The following is a 19,781-nucleotide window of genomic DNA, read 5'->3' on the forward strand; positions in this document are numbered from 1 at the left end:
GGTAGTCGGCTGTGGCGCCTGTGCCGCTTCGGAGGGCATGGGATGGTTGTGTCGCGGCCTGATACCGCAACGGGCCGTCTTGCAGGCCTTGCAGGCGTCGGGCCTCCCTTCGCGGGCCGCGCTCCCTCACCCGCTCCAGAGCCGCGGCTTCTCGGCCTCGTCCCGCGCCCTTTCCTCCTTCCGCTCCCCCTGTTGGCAAGGACGGGCCTGCTCCCGGGCCGCCGCCTCCCTCCGCCATGCGCCGCCGCACTTCCTCGTGAGCGTTGCCGGGGCGGGGTTCTTTCCTTTCACGCCGGCTTCGGCCCTCAGCAGCCGCTTTTCCCACCACCTCAGCGGCGAAGAGCCCCAAGAAATGCCCGCAGCCCCCCGACCTGACTACCAGAGCGAGGACGAGCTTGAGCCTGAGACCCCCATGGAGTCCGAGACCGCCCTGGAAGCCGGCAATGGCAAGAAGCGCAAGGTATACGGGGCCGGAAAGGAGCGGGGGGGAGCGCCGGAGGAGATCGCGTAAGGCCGGCTGGGCCTCGTGGCTGCAGGCAGCGAGTGGGAAAGTAAGCCGGGCCCGGGAGGGGGGAGCCGAAGGCGGGAACAGCAGCAAGGAAAGGACGCGGCTTTTCTCTCGAACCGAGCGGCCTCTTGCACGCTTGTTAGGAAGGGGCTGCTGTTGGCCTAAAATGTGGCGAGGTGGGACCGGGCGTATCGGAGCCCCAGCCGAGTTCTCGCTGGTGAAACCGCGGAGTGTTTAGGGTGGGCCACTGCCACGCCGCCACTTTTAACAACGTGGGCCTCGCCATTTTTTTGTTTTGTTTTGTTTTAATCCTTTCAAAACCAAGCTGAAAAGTCAGGGCTCACTAGTGCTGAATTCGTAATATCAAAGATGCTGGGACCGGAGCGTGTTTGAGCAGGCAGGGTTAAGAACTTGCGTAGTGTGCGCAATTGCTGCTTAATCAGAAGTAAGCCCTATTGAGGTCAGTGGCACTAACTCCCGGGCACGTATGTATAGGATCGCAACCTCAGAGGGTGAGCTGGGAAGTGTCCAGTTAAAACATGGCCTCAGTCAGGAACTCCCTAAGCATATGCAAAATTGCATATGCTCTTTTATTAGGGTGCAAGTCTAATTAAACTCGGTGGTACTTGGATCTAAGTAAATATGCAGAGGATTGTGTTGTAAATGACATAAATGCTAAGCTTTTTTTAAAAAAGCCAGGTACTGTGGACAAGCTCAGTCTTTCTTCCCTTTTTTATTCTGCCTTTCTTGATTATGGACACGACTGAACAACAACAACAAATTGAAAACAAATTCTGATTGTTAAGTCTCCAGGGGCCTTCAAAAAAAAAGTCATGGGTTTTCTAATTTCCCCACTTCCAGATGTTCATTGGTCTCATTAGAATGCAGGGTCTAGTGTTAACAAAGCACAGTGGTAATAGATAACCATCATTCCACAGAATAAGAAACTGAAGCAAAGAAGATACTTCTAGTTAAATCTTGTGGTCTTTGTTGGAATTAAGTTTTTAACTAAGCCTGAAAAAGGGTATGTAACAAAGGTTGCTGGCACTATTTTGAAGTCTACCTAGTACAATAAAAGGTATCCTCTCAATTTCTAGACATCTTGCATTAAAACAATCTTAACCAAAGCAAGTTCCGGAGATGTTGATTGTGAGATAAAGCGGTGTCTCTGGACACACTGGCATTTTTAGAAAAGCTTGTTTTTTACAAGACAGCATGTACTGTAGTTAGAGCCTTACAACTTTTAGCCTGTCTTTCCAAGGAAGGACATATGTTGCCCTATATGGTTCTCTCCTCTCCCCTCCCCCAGTAAGTCTCTGCTGAGAATGATATAAGATGAACATGTATTTGTCGTTTTTTGTAGGAGTCTAACTATGACACCAGTTTGGCCTCCAGCCATTTATGAGGGAGGAGTGAATTAACAGAGGTTGTTTTAAGCTTAAGCACACTTTATAGCTTAAAAGAGGAAATATGTAATTAAAATTTTACATAGATACGCAGGGAAGTCAGTTAAGTTGCAAGAGGAGATGAAGTATCTTGTATCTTTTTATCTTGGTTATTTAATTAATAATTGTGAAAACATTTGGATAATCTCTTGTCATAGTACCATATTGCCGTATGCATATTTGGGGATATAAATCAGGACTTTGATTTCCATACTTGGTTCCTCAAAGTTGCCAATAAGGGAACAATCCTGTGGCCCATATTCAGCATCTGAGGGGCCATAGGATAGTTTGGATTCCCAGAACTGTGGTCAGGGACAGCGCTCTAACCTCAGAGCTGAGAATCGGCGCTCTGCCCCCTCCCCCTCACAGCCAGTGTGGAAAGAACTGTGCCAGCTGCCTCTCTGAGGTCAGGAACACTACCTTGGAAGAAGGGGTGTTTTGGGGGGAGGGGAGGAGACTGGAGAGGCCAGGATATGAGCTATCCTGAGGCCTCCCCTGCCTCCTTCCCTCCCTCTCCAAGTTGCTTTTGCTAGACGGGCAAAAAAGCCCATCTAACAAAAATGCAGGAAGGGAGGCAAAGTTCGCCCCTGCTACTCCTCCCACCCTGCATAGGGTGATCTTAAGCCTTCGAGTTCGGAGGTTTATGATCGTCACAATAGGATTGTGCCCTAAATTACTTAGTGAGGATTTGGCTTGGACCTGTTCAGTCTTCGTTAGTTCACTGTTATGAATGACAAGGCAGCAAAGGGAGAATAATAATTTGAAGATTCTACATAAGACTTCTAAAAATCAAAATTAACGAAAATTGAAAGTCTAGTGACAATCATAATAAATGAGGGCGCAATCCTATGCATGTTTAGACATTAAAAAGTCATAAAACTCCCATCATTCCCCAGCCAGCACTACTGGCTAGGAAATGCTGGGAGTTGTAGGACCTTTTTTTATGTCTAAATATGCATAGGAGCACATCTTAATTGTATTATCAGTCAGCCCAGCCATTGCTTCTTTGTTCTTTAGATGTTTGTTTTTGTTAGTAACTTACATTAGTTCTAATAGGTTAACCAAATTAACTTTAGACAAAAACATAATGTAAAAATATAAAAAACGCTCTCTGTATGTCATTAGACAATACTAAGTAACAAAAACAAAAAAGCAAGATTGTGGCTTGGTGGTGATTTCTCCTCTGGTCAATTTCTAGAGCAGGGGTAGGTGACTTGGTGATTTTGGGACTCCAGTTCTCATAATCCCTGGCTAAGATGGTTGGGGGTGATGGGAATTGTAGTCCAGAACATCTGGAGGCACCAGGTTGCCTATTCCTGTTTTAGACTATGGCATAACTTTTGTAACTGTATAGCAACAAATAATAGTAAAAATATGGTTTCCCATAGGGGTAGGTGGGGCCTGTGTGTGTTGATCTGAAATTGTTCTTTTCTGTTAATATCTTTGCCTTTCAGAAGGATAAAAAAGATAAATCTAAAAAGGAGAAATTGAAGCAAAAATGCTTACCAGAGGAAAATGAGCTGTCTGATTCGGAATTGGAGCCTCCAAAACCAAAGAAAATCAAGAAGAAGAAAGGAATGGAGGATGATATTGAAACCATAATTGCAGAATACAAGACAACATCTCCTATGAGTAATGGGGTTGACCACTCAAAAAAACAGAGTAATTCAGGTGAAGAATCAAATACAGAGTGTGAAAGTGACCAAGATCAGGTGAGATACTGCCTTCATGCCTTTCAATTTGTCTACTTAATTGGTGTGAGTAATGGAATGTGCAGAAGACTCTTTGATACCTAGGGTTTTTAAAAACGGAATTTAGTGCTGTGGGTGAGAGAGGTCAGTGAATTATCCAGTGTGCCAAGGCAAGGTGTTGGAAATCCATTTCCAAGCACAATTCAAGAATTGGTGCTTTCCTTTTAATGTGGTGTGGGACTTGAGTACCTGAAGGAATGCCTGTTTCCACATCAACCTGCCCATATGCTGAGATCATCTGCAGAGGCTCTCCTCTGTGTACCTCTGTTGTCTTGAGATGAGGTGGGATTTGTTTATGGATTTGCTTTGAAGGGAGGCTTGCCTGGTGTCAGTTTTCTTATGTTTTCAGCACCAAGTGAAGACTTTTTTTATTCACTCAGCGTTTTAAGGCTCTGTGTTCCAACTGTTACAGTGACTGGATTCACACATCATGCTAAGGTGGGTTGTTATTGTGGGTGCTCACAGGTGAATTAGCGTGACGTCCAAACCCGGAGCGGTTTTCCCACCATGGATTTTGTGCAAACAAGCCACCCTGAAGACCCATGGCTTGTAGTAGGGTTGTTTAGGGTGGCTTGTTCTCAGGGTGGCTTTTTGTTTCATCTGAACCCAGCAGCATGGTTTTTTTCGTGGGTTGTCAAGAACCAACTAGAGAGCTGGGTGGCAAGAGTGATAAAAACCCCTGCCCTTGTGATCCTGCTAGTGCTGCTGCCATTCTCTCTCATCCCTTCACAGCCTCGGGATGGATTTTTTTTTAAAAAAAAATCTGTAGGAATCGTGAAGAAGGGTTACTGGAGAGTGTCCCAAACACATTCGCAAGCACTGCTATGAATTTTGCAAAATTTTTGCGATCCCACTCACTACTCTGTAGCCCTCATATACATCTGACAGCTAGTAATGGAAACCAGTGGAGGGAAACAAGAAGCACTAGGGTGGGGAGGAAAGAAAGCGGCTGGTGGCTGCAGGAGAGAAGGAGCTTTAGGGTGGGTGTTATTACTTCAGTGCAATGTGAAGCACCCCTTTTTTTAAAGGTGTTTGCTAGGAAGGGAAGCACTGAAGAGGAGGACATTGGCAAACGTGGGATCTGGCTATGCTGGTCTCAATAGCGGGCAGACAGACTTGCGCAAGACCCCCCTCCAAATAATAATTTAAAAATCACAGACGTGTTCCCGCTTTCATAAGGGCTCAGAAAACTATTTTCTTTTTGCATTCTGATGCTGGGCGGGGGGTGGGGTCACTTGGGAAGTGCCAAAGTGGAGGGTGAAATTGATAAAGACAGTGACAAGAAGGGGGTCTGGCTATGCTGGGCTGAATACCTGACAGGCAGTCAAGGCCCCCCCCATTGTAAAAAAAAAAAAGTTTGTGAATGCATTCTTGCATTCATAAGGGCTCAGAAAAATATTTCTTTTTTGCAATCTGAGGGGGCGCAAGGGGGAGTTTCTCTTGTCAGCCAGCAACTGCAGCACACCAGTTGCATAAAGGGTGCTGAGGCAGGGAACGAGGAAGCATGGATTTCTGCCACAAAGGCCTCTGGGATAAGTGCCAGCAGCAGCCTAGAGGACTGAGGGGAACTGAGGGAGAAATAAGCCATAGGAAGCTGCCAAGCAGGCAATTGGCTTATCAGAAGTAAGGAACAAGCTACCCACCTACTTTAGCTTCTTCTTGGGGTTGCTTAGTGTGATGTGTGAACTCACCCAGTGGCTCCATTTAATCGCATAGAATTAGGCTCTAGGTCTCTTTTTTCCTGAGTTCAAATATATAGGTATATGAACTTTGGGCTAAAGGGCCATGTTATGGATGTGGTGGCAATAAATATTCTAACCAAATATTTGCTCTTTTGTTATCGCTATTCTCTTGTTTATTGCCTGTGTAATTTAATTGTATATACCTTGACTTCCATGTGTGTGGAATTACTTTTAAAAAAGGGAAATCTACTCAAATTATGTGTATATATTAGTATTTGCATCCCACATCTTAAGTACAAAGTACTCCCAGGGCAACAGTTAAAAATATTAATACAATTTAACAGTAATTACCAAAAGTAAGTAATATAACACAACAGTAAAAACTGCAGCAGCTAAGCTGCATCAGAAAGTTGGTTAAAATCAACCCAGTTGATGTTTTAAAGGCCTGGGAAAACAGACTGGTAGCCAGTGAAGCTATTTCAGGACTGGTAATATATATTCCTTAGGTCCGGTCCTGGTTAGCAACCTAACGGTTGTATTCTCAGTTAACTGAAGTTTCTGAGAAGTCATCAAAGGAAGTCCCATATGTAAATTCTCAGTTGTAGAACACATGCGTTGCATGCTGACGGTCCCAGGTTCAATCCCTGGCATCTCTAGGTTTGGCTGTCAGGCTGGGAAAGACCTGTGCATGGAACTTGAGCTGCTAGCATTCAATGTAGACTGAGCTAGATGGACCAGTGGCCTGACTTGCTATAAGGAAGCATCATATGTTCATAAAACATGGCAGTAATAAAATTTGGAAGTTATGAAAATATGGATCACTGTATTAAGGACCAACATTAATTTTTAGAATAATCAACAATTTCCTTCAGTTTTCACATGGTACCAGTTCCAGTATGTAATACCATCTGTGAGCACAATCATCAGTGATTTTTACCTTTCATTTTTTATAGAAATACAACTTGTCAGTTTTGACAGGTTGCAATTTCCCATTGTTCTGATGAATTACTATCTTGTTTATTTTACTATGATGATGTTCACACATCAACAACAACCCTAACAAACTGTGGGTTATTGGAAATACAGTGGGAGCAAGTGTACCTGCTAGTTCCCATGCACCCACTTCTGCTGCAATAAACTCAGGGACACCCTGGATTATTTATGTGACATCTGAACTTCATGTGAACAACTGTGGGTTGTTCATCCCAAAATAACCATGGTATAGCCATTCATTAACTGTGGATTGTTGGCAATGTGCGAACTGGGTCTATCTCGCACGGTACAAGAACATTATGCGAACCTTATTTACAGGTTATTTCTTGAATTTTGTTCCTTATTTTCTCCCAAAATGTTTGAGCCTGTGAGTTCTTCTATCAAATGTTACCATATGCAGTAAACGCTTCTCCTTTCTTTTGGCACTTTCATCACTTTCTGGAATATTTTTATTTTGTAGCCAATCTTTTGATATTTTAATCTAACAGGAATTGACAGCAGAGCAAAAAGAAGGAGACTTTGCCAATTTTGATCTCTCGAAAACTACTATTGACCTTCTTAAAGGTACATTCTTTGAATGTTTACAATCTGAAGCAGAACACTCTTCCTCCCCCATCTTTTTTTAATCCACGCTTCACCAGGTCTGGTAATCTGATGTTATATCTATAACAGTGGGTGAGAGTGACTGGGTGACAGTCAGTATAAGTACAAAATGATGCACACTGGGACAAAATACCCTAACTCTATAAATATGCTGGTAAGTTCTCATTTGGCTGTGATTATCCTAGAAAGACTCATAGTGGAAAGCTAACTGAAAAATCTCAGTGCAATGTGGCAGGGGGGGGAAAGCAAATTCAGTGTTGGGCATTAGTAGGAGATGAATTGAAAATAAAATGGCATGTATCATGCTGTTATGTAGATCTATGGGCTGGCTGTGTTTAGACTGTTTAGTTCTATTTATTTATTTCATTTCTATACTGCCCAATAGCTGAAGCTCTCTGGGCGGTTCACAAACATTAAAACCAAGAAGCACACAATATAACAATATAAAATATATAAAACATTAAAACCACAGTATAACAATACATCCAGAATAAAACCTAGCAGCAGTGCAGTAATTTAAAAATTCTAGGCTATCAAAAAAGGCATACTGCTGGAGAAGATGCAGAAAAGGGAAACTCTGATGCTCAAGGGTAGGAGCAACATGGATATAGGGTACAGAGTTTAGAGGATTCTAGTTTAGAAACTTCTCAGTACTCAACTGGTTCTCAAACGAAGAACCCATACATCATGGATGCACAACCCACAGGCTGCATTTGGTATAGAAGTAGCAATGCTGGCAAGGATCGCTGAAGTCTTTTCCTCCACCCAGTGACCCTGCAGTAGCCAGATCACTGCTTCCGTGCTAACTCTAGTGGCCTGGAAATGGCTATGCCTTTTCCTCCATGTGGTGACCCCACAGTAGCTGGCATTACGGTTTCCATGCCGCTAATGGCAACGCAAAAGCAGCAACGCCCTTTTGGGGTTGCCGGAGGGTGTGAAGGAGGTTTTACAGACAATTGTAAGATCATTTAGGGAGTAATCTTATGTTCCCCAGACAGTGTCTGCGGGGCCATAGGATAGTTCAGTTTTCTGGCTTCGAGGTCAGAGCCAGGGCTCTGACCCCAGAGCCAGGAAACCACATTCCCCTCCCCCTCAAAGCCCGCACAGAGAGAACCATGCGGGTTACCTCTGTGTACTCGGAAAACGGAGCATGGAGATGGGGGGAAAGGGGACGTTCCCGCGGGAGGGGGGGAGACCAGCCTCCTACCCTCCCCCTCCGAAGTGCTGCTGCCAGATGGGCGAAATTGCACAGCTAGCAGAAATGCAGGGTGGCTGGAGCACAGAGGTGAAGATCACCTCTGCTGTCCTCCCACCTTGCATTGGATAGTTGGTAGCCTCTGAATTCGGAGGCTGCCAGCAATCCACATAGGATTGCACCCTTAATTATGGAAGCGCTAATGCATGTGATAGCAATGGCCAATAATATAGAACTTGATACCCATTTCTAAATTATACTGATAAATCTTCTAAACCACAGCTCCACCTGAGCATTGCCAAACCTTTCTTATTCTATTGAGAAGTGTTTTTTAATGAGATATTGTATATTCCCATGCGTGTATGTGTGTTTTATTACTCATTTCTTGCTACTTTTATTGCTACTTGTCTTAGAAAAAATATTTTTGAAACCTCTGTTTTTGATTTTCCCCATAATTATTAAAACAATTTCACATAATGGTAGAATTCTGAGTAATCCAATGCAATTGATTGGCTGTAGGTTCAGGACAGAAAAAGGACTATGCATAATTTATGGACTCCATCGCTTAGGGAGCAGTCCTATTGTCTCTAGACAGCGGCTAGACAGCCATAGGATATATTGTTTCCCGGGAACTGACCTCGGAGCCCGTGCTGTCTCAGAGGCAAGAGAAGTGTGGAGTGGCCGAAAAGGGGCATTCTGGGGCAGTGGAAATGCCAGCCTCCTCCCACACACAGCCCTCCCACGGCTATACAGCAATCAGCTGTCTAGGCGAAAATGCAGGGCAGGAGACGCGCGGAGGGAACAATCCCCTCCGTGCTCCTCCTGCCCTGCTTTGGATAGGATTGTGCCCTTAGATTACTAGTTTAGATAGCTTTCAAGGAGGATTAAACAAATTCATAGGTCTATCCTCTGTGGCTATCAGCTATGATATATTTTCAGAGATGATAAACCCCAGTTGGTGGAGACAATTGGGTGATGGGGTAGTCACCCTGTTTGTGAGTAATTTAAACATCTGTCTGGTGTGGCTACTGTTTGATAGAATGCTGGACTGGATGTACCTTAATTTAATCCAGCAAAGCAGTTAATGATGTATTTAATTGAAATGCATGAAGCTTTGTAACTATTTATTTATTTATTACATTTATATCCCGCCTTTTTTCCTCCTTAAGGAACCCAAGGCGGTGTACATAATCCTCCTCTCCATTTTAGCCTCACAACAACAACCCTGTGAGGTAGGTTGGGCTGAGGGACTGTGACTGGCCCAAAGTCACTCAGTGAGCTTCCATGGCCAAGTGGGGACTAGAACCCGGATCTCGCGACTCCCAGTCCAACACTCTAGCCACTATACCACACTGGCTCTTTTCCCCCATATGTGAATAAAAATGCTGGTTTTGTTCATTTGCTGTGAATTTGGTTTTTTGTATAAGAATTGATGAGTGATTGCCAGCTATTGAATCACAATGAATGCACAGCTTTCTAGATAAAAGCCTAATTGTGCTCTTCCACAGCTCGTGGAGTTAACTACCTGTTTCCAGTACAAGTAAAGACTTACAGGCATATATATGATGGCAAAGATGTGATAGCTCAAGCTCGGACTGGAACTGGGAAAACTTTCTCTTTTGCCATTCCATTAATTGAAAAACTTCATAGAGATCCCCAGGAAAGAAAAAGAGGCCGAACACCAAAGGTACTGAAGTCACTGCAAGGCTTGTAAAGCTCACTTGGATGGGGAAGGAAAGTGGTATTTTTCCACATGATTACACAATACTGCTGCATAACTACCTGTTTGTGCTGCATTTGTACTCCTTGGGGGAGGTGGGGAGGTGAAATTCCTTCTCTCTTTCGTGTGCACCCAAAATCACTTGTAAGCTTGAATTGAGAAGCCATGCTTGTCTGCTTCTGGAGGGAAGCTGAACAAATTTTCAAGTGACTGAAAGTGATCTGAATGATTGAGCTGTTTTGGATAGGGTGGTTATGAGGATGGTAAAAAACAAGGTTAAAGAAATGCTAATGTAGTATGAAATGGTTGGATATTTCATGCAATGAATACAGGCTTTCTTCATATGGCAGAGGTGCAAAATGATCAGGAAACTGGGAGAAGATCTCTTTAATGATTAAGAAACTTAGGGCGCAATTAGGTTTTTCAGTTTCTGGGAACCTGACTCCCCACCCCTGCTGCCTTGTAGGTGGCACATTTTGTCCCCGGCTCCACGCTAGTAAGAGCATTGCAGAGTGGCCGAAAAGGGGCATTCCTGGGGGTGGGAAGGGGACCGCGGAAGCACCTTTATGATGCTTCCTATACCCATCTGGCCTCCCCCCCCCCCGACATGCCCTGGGTAGACAGCTGAAATCAGCCATCCAGCCGCAAATGCAGAGTGGCTAGAGCGTGGAGAAGATCCCCTCCACACTCTGCCCACCATGCATTGGATAGTTAGCCACCTCTCAAGTTTGGAGGCAGCCATCTATCCCCATAGGATTGTGCCCTGTGTGGGTAATTGGTTACAGATGGTCAGAATGGTTTTTTTTTAAGCCTGGAAATCTAAAAAACATTTAGAACGTGGATTAGGAAGATTTGGCATATGCTAGTGAATAAAATAGCACCATTTAAACATGGCTGGTCCAGAAGTTTTAATGTAGCTTCTCCAGGAAGGTTGTCCATTTATGGACTATTGAAATAGAACTCAGTAATTGGAAGCATTTTGGGATGAGTTACAACTGATGCTTTGACAACATCACAATACTATTAATGTTTGCTCAGAAGAAAGACCCACTGTGTTCAATGAAGATTGCAGCTCAAGTTTGTTTATAACAGAATAAAACATTCAGTACTGTATTTACATTCCATCTTCTTACCTCTTGCTTTTTAAGTTGATATTTTGGAAGAGTGTGTGTGTGCTCGCATGTGTTCATTTTTTCTTTTTTCCTTTTCTGTTGATAACTTAGTGCTTTCATTAGAATTGTACAACTGGAGAATTGAGGGGTTTTATTTGCTGTTGTATAGGAATTGAATGAATGTATTTTCTAATAAAAATAACTTACAAAACTCTGAAAATTGAGATCAAAAGATAATTCAGTTCTTAGTAGTACAGCACTCCACTCCTTAGTAGTACAGCTCTCCACTAACGTAACTCTATTCCTTGCTGATATATATATATGATTAATTAGGTGCTAGTTCTTGCTCCAACAAGAGAGCTGGCAATGCAGGTGGCCAGAGACTTTAAAGACGTCACGAAGAAACTCTCAGTGGCTTGCTTCTATGGAGGAACAGCATATAATGGACAATGTAAGAAATCACAAGGAGATACTTTTTTGGTGATGGCATTTATTTAAGAAATAGTTGTCTTCAGTCTCTATAGGTTCCACTACAAAGCCTTTGGGGCGGGGTGGAGAGAAAGAAAGGGCAATTAAAATGTGAAGAATAATGCCAGTTTGAAATAGGCAGGGCTCTGTGCTACATGCATTGGCATTGTGCTAGTAGGTACTAAAGAACATTCATGTTACATCCCAACTTAAAAAAAAATATCCAAATCATGTTTTACAGTCTCGTTGTGCTTGTTAAAAAAATTATGGAAGCTGTGCTGGTCCATCATAAAAAATAAAATTAAAAAGTGCTTGTAATGCTTCGCTCTGTTCATCATCTCTTGTGTTCAGGGAAGTGTGGTGAAATTTGAAAGTGGCCTACAGGGAATCTGTCGTTTGAAATAGGTGGAGAGGTACCTCAAATATGGGGGGGGGGGGGGAATCACAGCTCAATCCTGTGCACGTTTATTTGGAAGTAAGCTGCACTATGTTTAATGAGGATTACTTCCAAGTAAGTGTGCATAGTGTTTCAGCTGTAGGTGATTACATTTCTGCAGTGAAAGGTTTTAGCAGGTTACTAAAAAAAGCCTCTAAATGAGAACTAATCAGTGCGCATTTTGGAGACTTGCATGAGGATTTGGGCTTCTACCAATGTAGTGCATGCAGATTTCAGAACCTAGGTATGACTGTATGTCATTGAAGACAACATTTTTAGATGTTCAATTTAAAATTTAACAGTGCTGTTTCTACGCCACATGCACTTTGTCACGACCCTTGAAATTAATTGTCCAGCAGTTTAATATGTAAGTGTTAATGTTCCTTTCAGTTGATCTAATTCGAAATGGTATTGACATCCTGGTTGGGACTCCAGGCCGAATCAAAGACCACCTTCAAAATGGCAAGTTGGACATTTCTAATCTGAAGCATGTTGTCCTGGATGAAGTTGACCAGATGTTGGACATGGGCTTTGCTGAACAAGTAGAGGAAATCTTAGCGTATGCATATAAAAAAGGTAAATACGTCGTCTGTGCAACTGTCAATGTCAAACATAGAGGTTTCTGATTCTGAATCTATTTTCTCTGCAGGCACTCTATTGCAGTGCACCTTATTGCTCATATTCTCTAGTCTGAACTATAAATCCTCTGGAAGATTGGTGTGCAGGTGGTCAATCTGTGAAAGTCACTTGCTAATTTCTGTTACTGATTCTATATCAGAAGTCTTTAATTGCTAAATAAGTTCAAAGTGTAATATTGCACATTTATGAAGAATGTGCTATATGCACCTTGGACTTGCATTATTAAATATAGTATTTAAAAGTTAATTTAATATGTAGAGATACGGTATTTTTTTGTGAAGGGGAATGATGTTCTGAAAATACAGTCAGGGCCAGAAATACTGGAACAAGGATAACTGTTTTGGCAGTTGGCCTCTGTACACCACCACATTGAAGTTGAAAGGAAACACACCCAGATGGGAGCGAAGTCAGGACTTTCAGCTGTAATTTAAGGGGTTTGACAAAAGTGGGGCACTAACCATTCAGGAAGTACAGCATACACACACCCCCATCGTTGGTGGCTCATAAGTAATGGAACGAATGGCTGACAAGCAGCTGCATGGCTAGGTGTGGCCTGTTTCCTGGGTATCCCATGACCAATCAAGCAGATAAAAGGCCTGGGGGTGGTTCGGAGTGTTACATTTGCATTTGGTACCTGTTCACTGGAACTCCCAACATGAGGTCCAAAGAGGTGTCCATGCAAGTAAAGGAGGCCATCATTAGGCTGAGGAAACAAAATAAACCCATCAGAGAGAGAGCAAAAACAGTGGGAGTGGCCAACACAACAGTTTGGAACATCCTGAAAAAGAAGGACTTAACTGGCAAGCTCAGCAACAGCAAAAGGCCTGGAAGACAACGGAAGACAGCTCAAGTGGATGATCGTAGAATGCTGCTCATGGTGAAGAGGAACCCTTTCACAACATCTAGCCAGGTCAAAAATGCTCTTGAGGAGGTAGGCATGTCATTGTCAACATCTACAGTCAAAAGACGGCTTTATGAATGTAAATACAGAGGCTTCACAACAAGGTGCAAACCACTGGTAACGCTCAAGAACAGACAGGCCAGATTAGCCTTTGCCAGTAAACACCTAAAAAAGCCTGCCCAGTTCTGGAATAAGATTCTTTGGACTGATGAAACCAAGATTAACTTGTACCAGAATGATGGGAAAAGTCTGGAGAAGGAAAGGAACAGCTCATGATCCAAAGCATACCACATCATCTGTCAAACATGGTGGAGACAATGTTCTGGCATGGGCATGTATGGCTGCCAATGGAACCGGGTCACTGGTGTTTATTGATGACCTGACTGCTGATAAACGCAGCAGGATGAATTCTGAAGTGTATAGGGCTATACTTTCTGCTCAGATTCAGCCGAATGCTGCCAAACTGATAGGACGCCGCTTCGTATTGCAGATGGATAATGACCCAAAACATACAGCAAAAGCTACCCAAGAGTTTCTGAAGGCAAAGAAGTGGGATGTTCTTCAATGGCCAAGTCAGTCACCTGATCTCCACCCAATAGAGCATGCTTTTCACTTACTGAAGACAAGACTGAAGGCAGAAAGACCCACAAACAAGCAGCAGCTGCAGTAAAGGCCTGGCAAAGCATCTCGAGGGTGGAAACTCAGCATTTGGTGATGTCCATGGGTTCCAGACTTCAGGCAGTCATTGACTGCAAAGGATTTTCATCCAGGTATTAAAGGTGATCCTTAAGTTTGAAATGATGTTGGTTTGTTCCATTACTTATGAGCCACCAACGATGGGGGCGGGGGGTGTATGCCACTGGCTGTCCTTCCTGAATGGTTAGTGCCCCACTTTTGTCAAACCCCTTGAATTACAGCTGAAAGTCCTGACTTTGCCCCCATCTGGGTGTGTTTCCTTTCAACTTCAGCGTGGTGGTGTACAGAGGCCAACTGCCAAAACAGTTATCCTTGTTCCAATATTTCTGGCCCTGACTGTAATTGTTCTGAGATGCTCTTAGAAAGACTATCTCAAGAGTACTTTCCAATTAAAGCTTTCTAAAAATTAAAGCAGGAAGATACTCAAAAGTATAGTGTGATACACTTTATAAATGGACCTATGGTAGGTTCCCATTATCTCTTCTCTAAACCTGTTCCTGTCTAAACATATTTTGAGAAGATGTGTGAAAATTGGCAGTAAGTACAGGCACCCTGTCATTTAATTTTTCTGTTTCCTGTCTTGTATTCTGTTTGTCTCTGCTTATTGTATCTTATAGGTATTATGATTTGAAATTTCTTTATTTGTTCTCTTACTGTAGAAATCATTTGATTAGCTTTAACTTTTTATGAAAAATTTTTTTTATAAAATGTATTTGTGTTAAAGATTCTGAAGACAATCCCCAGACATTACTCTTTTCTGCAACTTGCCCACATTGGGTTTACGATGTAGCAAAGAAATACATGAAATCCAGATATGAGCAAATTGATCTTATTGGAAAGAGGACTAAAAAGACTGCTATGACTGTAGAAGTAAGTACTTTTTTTCCTAGTAAAACAAGATTAACTTTGTGTGCTTATGGTAAGTATATGTACATTTATGTAAAGATATTGCATGGTCTTTTCTGCTCTTTCATTACTAATCAACAGTTTTGTTTTCTGACAGCATTTGGCTATTGAGTGCCATTGGTCCCAGAGAGCTGCAGTCATTGGAGATGTTATTCAAGTCTACAGTGGTAGTCATGGACGAACCATCATCTTTTGTGAGACAAAAAAAGAGGCAACTGAACTGGCCCTGAATGCTTCAATAAAACAGGTGCAATGTCCCTGACGTTTGAAAAGGATTGCTACAAATGTAACTTCCTTTCAGTTAATTGTAGGGTGACCAGTAAAGAATTAATAACTTAATAAGAAATGCTTGGAACCTGATGAGTGGGGTACTTGTGAGATGTTATTTCAGATACTTCTTTTGGAATGCTTTTAAATTCATTAAGGGAGCAATCCTATGGCCACTAGTCAGCAGCTAGATGGCCATAGGATATCTGGTTTTCTGGGAACCAACCATGGAGCCCGCTCTCTGAGGTCGGTTCCCGGAGAACCAACCCCCCCCCCCCCCCACGCTGCCTTGCAGCCCCGCGCTCCGAAGAGAAGCACAGAGCAGCCAGAACGGGGCATTCTGGGGTGGGGAAGGTGGAAATGCCGGTACAACACTTCCTATGTGTCATCCAGCATTCTCTTCCCCTGCTCTGCCTTCCCACGCTAGACAGCCAAAATTGGCTGTCTAGCTGCAAATGCAGGGCAGGAGAAGTGTGGAGGGAACGATCCTCTCCGTGCTTCTCCTGCCCTGCATGGATAGGCAGTTGCCTCTGAGTTCGGCCTAACCCCATAGGGTTGCACCCTTAATCGGGCTTAATTGATCCAGCTTCTCCATAACTGCAATAACGACTCCCCCTGCCTTTCTGAATAAAATTTGCTGGGTGTAGCAGACTTTTTTATTTTTATTTTTCTGTAGTTCACTGTGGTGTGTGTTCCTTACAACTTCATGCTCTGGAACAAGGATAATCTTGATTCCCTAGTACCTGTCCCATTATATTGCTCACAGTTTTGCTTTTGTAAATTGGCTTCTGCCCATCCCACCCTGTCTCATATTTGGTTGCAGATGTCTATATACCATACAGGTAAAATAGACAGGTTCATGACATATTCCAATATATTCATTCATTTATTACATTTCTATTCTTCTCAATAGCCAAAGTTCTCTGGGCCGTTTGCAAAGATTAAAACCCTAATAGAATATAATAGAAAACCAACAAAATATAACACTGTCATCACCTTCTCAAAATACATTCCTGTAGTTTTTTTATAAAGTTCCTAGCTGTGTCAAATGGTATTAGGAGATGCAGAGTTCCCAGATGTTTTGCACGCTCTTGGGTGTCTCACTGAAGTAGATGCCATTTCAGCTGTCACATAATGCAAGACATTCATGTGAACTTTGGAATAAAAACATAGGCAGAAGATATTTTTGACATAGTGCTTTCCTTAAAAAGTAAAAAAGTAAGTATATCAGAACTTTGGGCAGATATTGGTCTGTCATCCAAAATACGTGAATGCTCATTTAAATTGCTTTGAAAAAAGATGGAAATTGTGGTTCTTATTACTTGTGCAGTTCCGTCCATAACTCTTCATAACTTTTTAATGTACTTAGGATGCACAATCCTTACATGGTGACATCCCACAAAAGCAGAGAGAGGTCACACTGAAAGGCTTTCGTAATGGATCATTTGGAGTTCTTGTTGCAACCAATGTAGCTGCTCGTGGCTTAGATATCCCAGAGGTTGATCTGGTAATACAAAGTTCACCGCCAAAGGTAAATTATTAATTTTTGGTGGGAGGGAGAGAACCCTGTTTAATTTTATTGTCATGTTAACAGAACAGGACCAGGTGATTTAATGTTGCTTGCTTAAAGTGGCCCAGGAGAGGGTTCTCAAGCCTGTTACAAAGCGGACCCACCTGTTGAATATTGTTTGGGATCCTCATGTGTGTGCCCCGTCCCTTTCAAAGTAGTAATCACTTGTTTGAGAGCACAGCACAGCTGTAAAATCAGTTGTGTTCTCTCTCTTAAGGGTTAGAACAGTTTTGTTCGAATTCATACATCCTCATTCTATTTATGTTAGCTAAACTCAACTATCTTGTTTGTCAACCCCTTTTTACAAATTTCCGGTATTTTACAAGGGATCCTAAGATTATCAATGTGTGAATTATTTTGCTAATAACTGGGAAAATTCACTCAAAAGTGGTTTTGCTATGAGGAAGTGTTACAAAGGCAATTTGTGAAGTGTGAGAAATGTAGTTTTTGGAAAGCATACAGTATGTACTTGGTGATCAGCCTTTTAGGGTGTCTGATGGTAGGTAGCTAACCACTTATTTAGGCAAGTTGTAACTAGCTTCCACACAGAACTCCACTGCGTTTCTGCAGTCATAACTACATGACCTCTCTTATGTATCAGTAAATCTGAACTTTTGGCTTCACCATAGCTTGTTGGTAAGTCAATGAAACCATTTCTCATGAATTTTAATTTGTAAAGGATGTAGACTCCTATATTCATCGTTCTGGGCGCACAGGCCGTGCTGGACGAAATGGGATGTGTATCTGTTTCTATCAGCGCAAGGAAGATTATCAGCTAAGACAAGTAGAACAAAAAGCGGTAATTATCTCTGGGTTTCTTATAGCTTTTGTGTCACTTGTGTGTTAGGTACGTAACCCACAGCATGCATCTCTACGGGTACCTTTTATTTAAATGATAAAAACATTCTTAAGCATTTTATAAATTGAAAAACTCTGTAGACATTTAAGTGCTATTCACAGTTAAGATTAAAATATTAGCACAGCTAGTTTTGTGACCAACTTCTATTAATTTAGCAATGTGTCCTTTAACTTCAGGGGATTACATTTAAACATGTAGGTGTTCCTACAGCAACTGACATCATTAAAGCTTCCAGTAAAGATGCAATCAGGTATGTTTATTTACGGTTTATATTTGGAATTAAGCCTTAAAGTTAATGTTGGTCTCTCTCTCTCTTCTCACTGAAACATCTCAGTTCTAGGGGATTTGTGTTTACTGCTTTCCTTGATTACCAATGTATGTGTCTGTTGATTTGATTAACCAGTTTTTATTTGCATAACATAAAGCTATAGGCCATCTTGCTGTAGACACATATACAACATCATTGAAATTTACCTTCCAAGTAACAACAAAGTACATTCTATTCCAAATGACATCTTGATAATGGAAATACCATTAATTTAGAACATTAAACGACACATTAAAAGTTTATTAGCAATATTGCAGTTCCTGTCTGTATTGTCACATATGATACATTTTGAGAGTACATCACTTTGACAGTATGTGGAGCACAACACTTAAATTCTATTATTTTAACACTCTTACAGGCCCTTTGAAAAGGGATGTTTACATAAATCTGAACAGGTTGTGGCAGAGTGTCCAGTAAATGCAGTGAAATCATTTTAAGTCCTTCCTTTAGGTGTTCAACTGTATTTGTACATCATGGGGAATATTTTCTTTATTACAGATTTAAGATTTTACTTAACCACCTTCTCTTTAGCTCACTTAAGGGGACAATAACATTGCTGTACATTCTGGTTAGGAAATTGCATTCTGCAGCATGATAATTAATTATTTTGTCAGCTGGGCAGAGTAGAATCTAAGATTCCAAAGCTGCAATCTTGTTTATTCAGAAGTCAGTTTCACTGTTCAATGGGGCTTACTCTACTGTTTTTTGGATTTCAGCTGTGTTTACTTTGATAATTCATATGTTCATGAAATGTACAGGCTTTGTCTCAGTAGTTTTATGTACACTGACTTTAAAAATTTTTATTCAGATTTTTGGATTCTGTTCCTCCATCTGCCATTGACTACTTCAGACAAGCTGCTGAAAGACTGATAGAGGAAAAGGGAGCAGTGGAAGTTCTAGCTGCAGCACTGGCTCACATTTCAGGAGCTACTTCTATTGAACAGCGTTCTTTACTCAACTCTGATGCGGTAAATAGAATGTTTACATAGTCAAAGGACTATTTAAGCATATCCTAATCTTTCTAACTTCCCTGAAAGGGATCCTCAAGACTTGTATGACAACACCCATGAATCACATTTTTTCATGCATGTATTGTATGTTTGCATATCAGTATGCAACATCCTCCTCTCTAAGGAGAACGTCCTCCACTCTAAGGAGCTACCTTGTATTTTATATAGGTCTAATTATCAATCATTTGATTGTCTTACAATATGTGTCTAAGGAAAAAAGTTTTTACAGGCTTTGGCTGAAAAATGGTTCTGTCTTTGTCAAAACTCTTTAACTATTAACAGTCTTAAGTTATTTTATTATAAACATGTATCACTGCTTCTTTTAAAGGGTTTTGTGACCATGACACTTCAGTGCTCAGTAGAAATGCACACCATTGGCTATGCTTGGCGAGGTCTGAAAGAGCAGCTGGGTGAGGACATTGACAGCAAAGTGAATAGAATGCGTTTACTCAAGGGGAAGATGGTAAGAAATATTGTCCCGTACATTTTGTAGATCCTGCTATTTGAGCATTTTATAGCATTTATCCCCCCCCCCCCCTTTCAAGTCTTGCACTTGAAAACCAAAATGGTAAGGGATGAGGGGAAGGTTCTTATAACATCAGACAGTGTTAATAGTGTTATCCCAGGATAGGGTTTGGACCTCTATTGGGAAGATAGAGGAAGAATCTGTGTTTGATTCGCTGCTTAGGGTG

General features: G+C 42.0%; 1 protein-coding gene across 3 annotated transcripts in view; it reads left to right on the forward strand.

Moving 5' to 3' along the window:
* The window catches only part of LOC146350703 (nucleolar RNA helicase 2-like), a 22,753-nt gene continuing 2,972 nt past the window's right edge, over window positions 1–19,781 (forward strand). The window contains exons 1-13 of one of the 3 annotated variants that reach the window (XM_084845435.1): window positions 1–460; window positions 3,408–3,665; window positions 6,868–6,943; window positions 9,686–9,864; window positions 11,343–11,460; window positions 12,304–12,489; window positions 14,874–15,019; window positions 15,153–15,302; window positions 16,692–16,853; window positions 17,572–17,691; window positions 17,928–18,001; window positions 18,888–19,047; window positions 19,418–19,552. In XM_084845435.1, coding sequence (XP_084701561.1) covers window positions 38–460; window positions 3,408–3,665; window positions 6,868–6,943; window positions 9,686–9,864; window positions 11,343–11,460; window positions 12,304–12,489; window positions 14,874–15,019; window positions 15,153–15,302; window positions 16,692–16,853; window positions 17,572–17,691; window positions 17,928–18,001; window positions 18,888–19,047; window positions 19,418–19,552 — 2,187 coding nt within the window. In that variant the 5' untranslated portion in view covers window positions 1–37. Of the gene's footprint in view, window positions 552–3,407; window positions 3,666–6,867; window positions 6,944–9,685; window positions 9,865–11,342; window positions 11,461–12,303; window positions 12,490–14,873; window positions 15,020–15,152; window positions 15,303–16,691; window positions 16,854–17,571; window positions 17,692–17,927; window positions 18,002–18,887; window positions 19,048–19,417; window positions 19,553–19,781 lie in introns of all 3 variants that reach the window. The other 2 variants (XM_084845436.1, XM_084845437.1) reach the window with 2 other exon arrangements.

Source organism: Heloderma suspectum, chromosome 3, assembly GCF_057233095.1.
Source record: "Heloderma suspectum isolate Gila_16-S chromosome 3, 16-S_ref, whole genome shotgun sequence".
NCBI lineage: Eukaryota > Metazoa > Chordata > Lepidosauria > Squamata > Helodermatidae > Heloderma > Heloderma suspectum.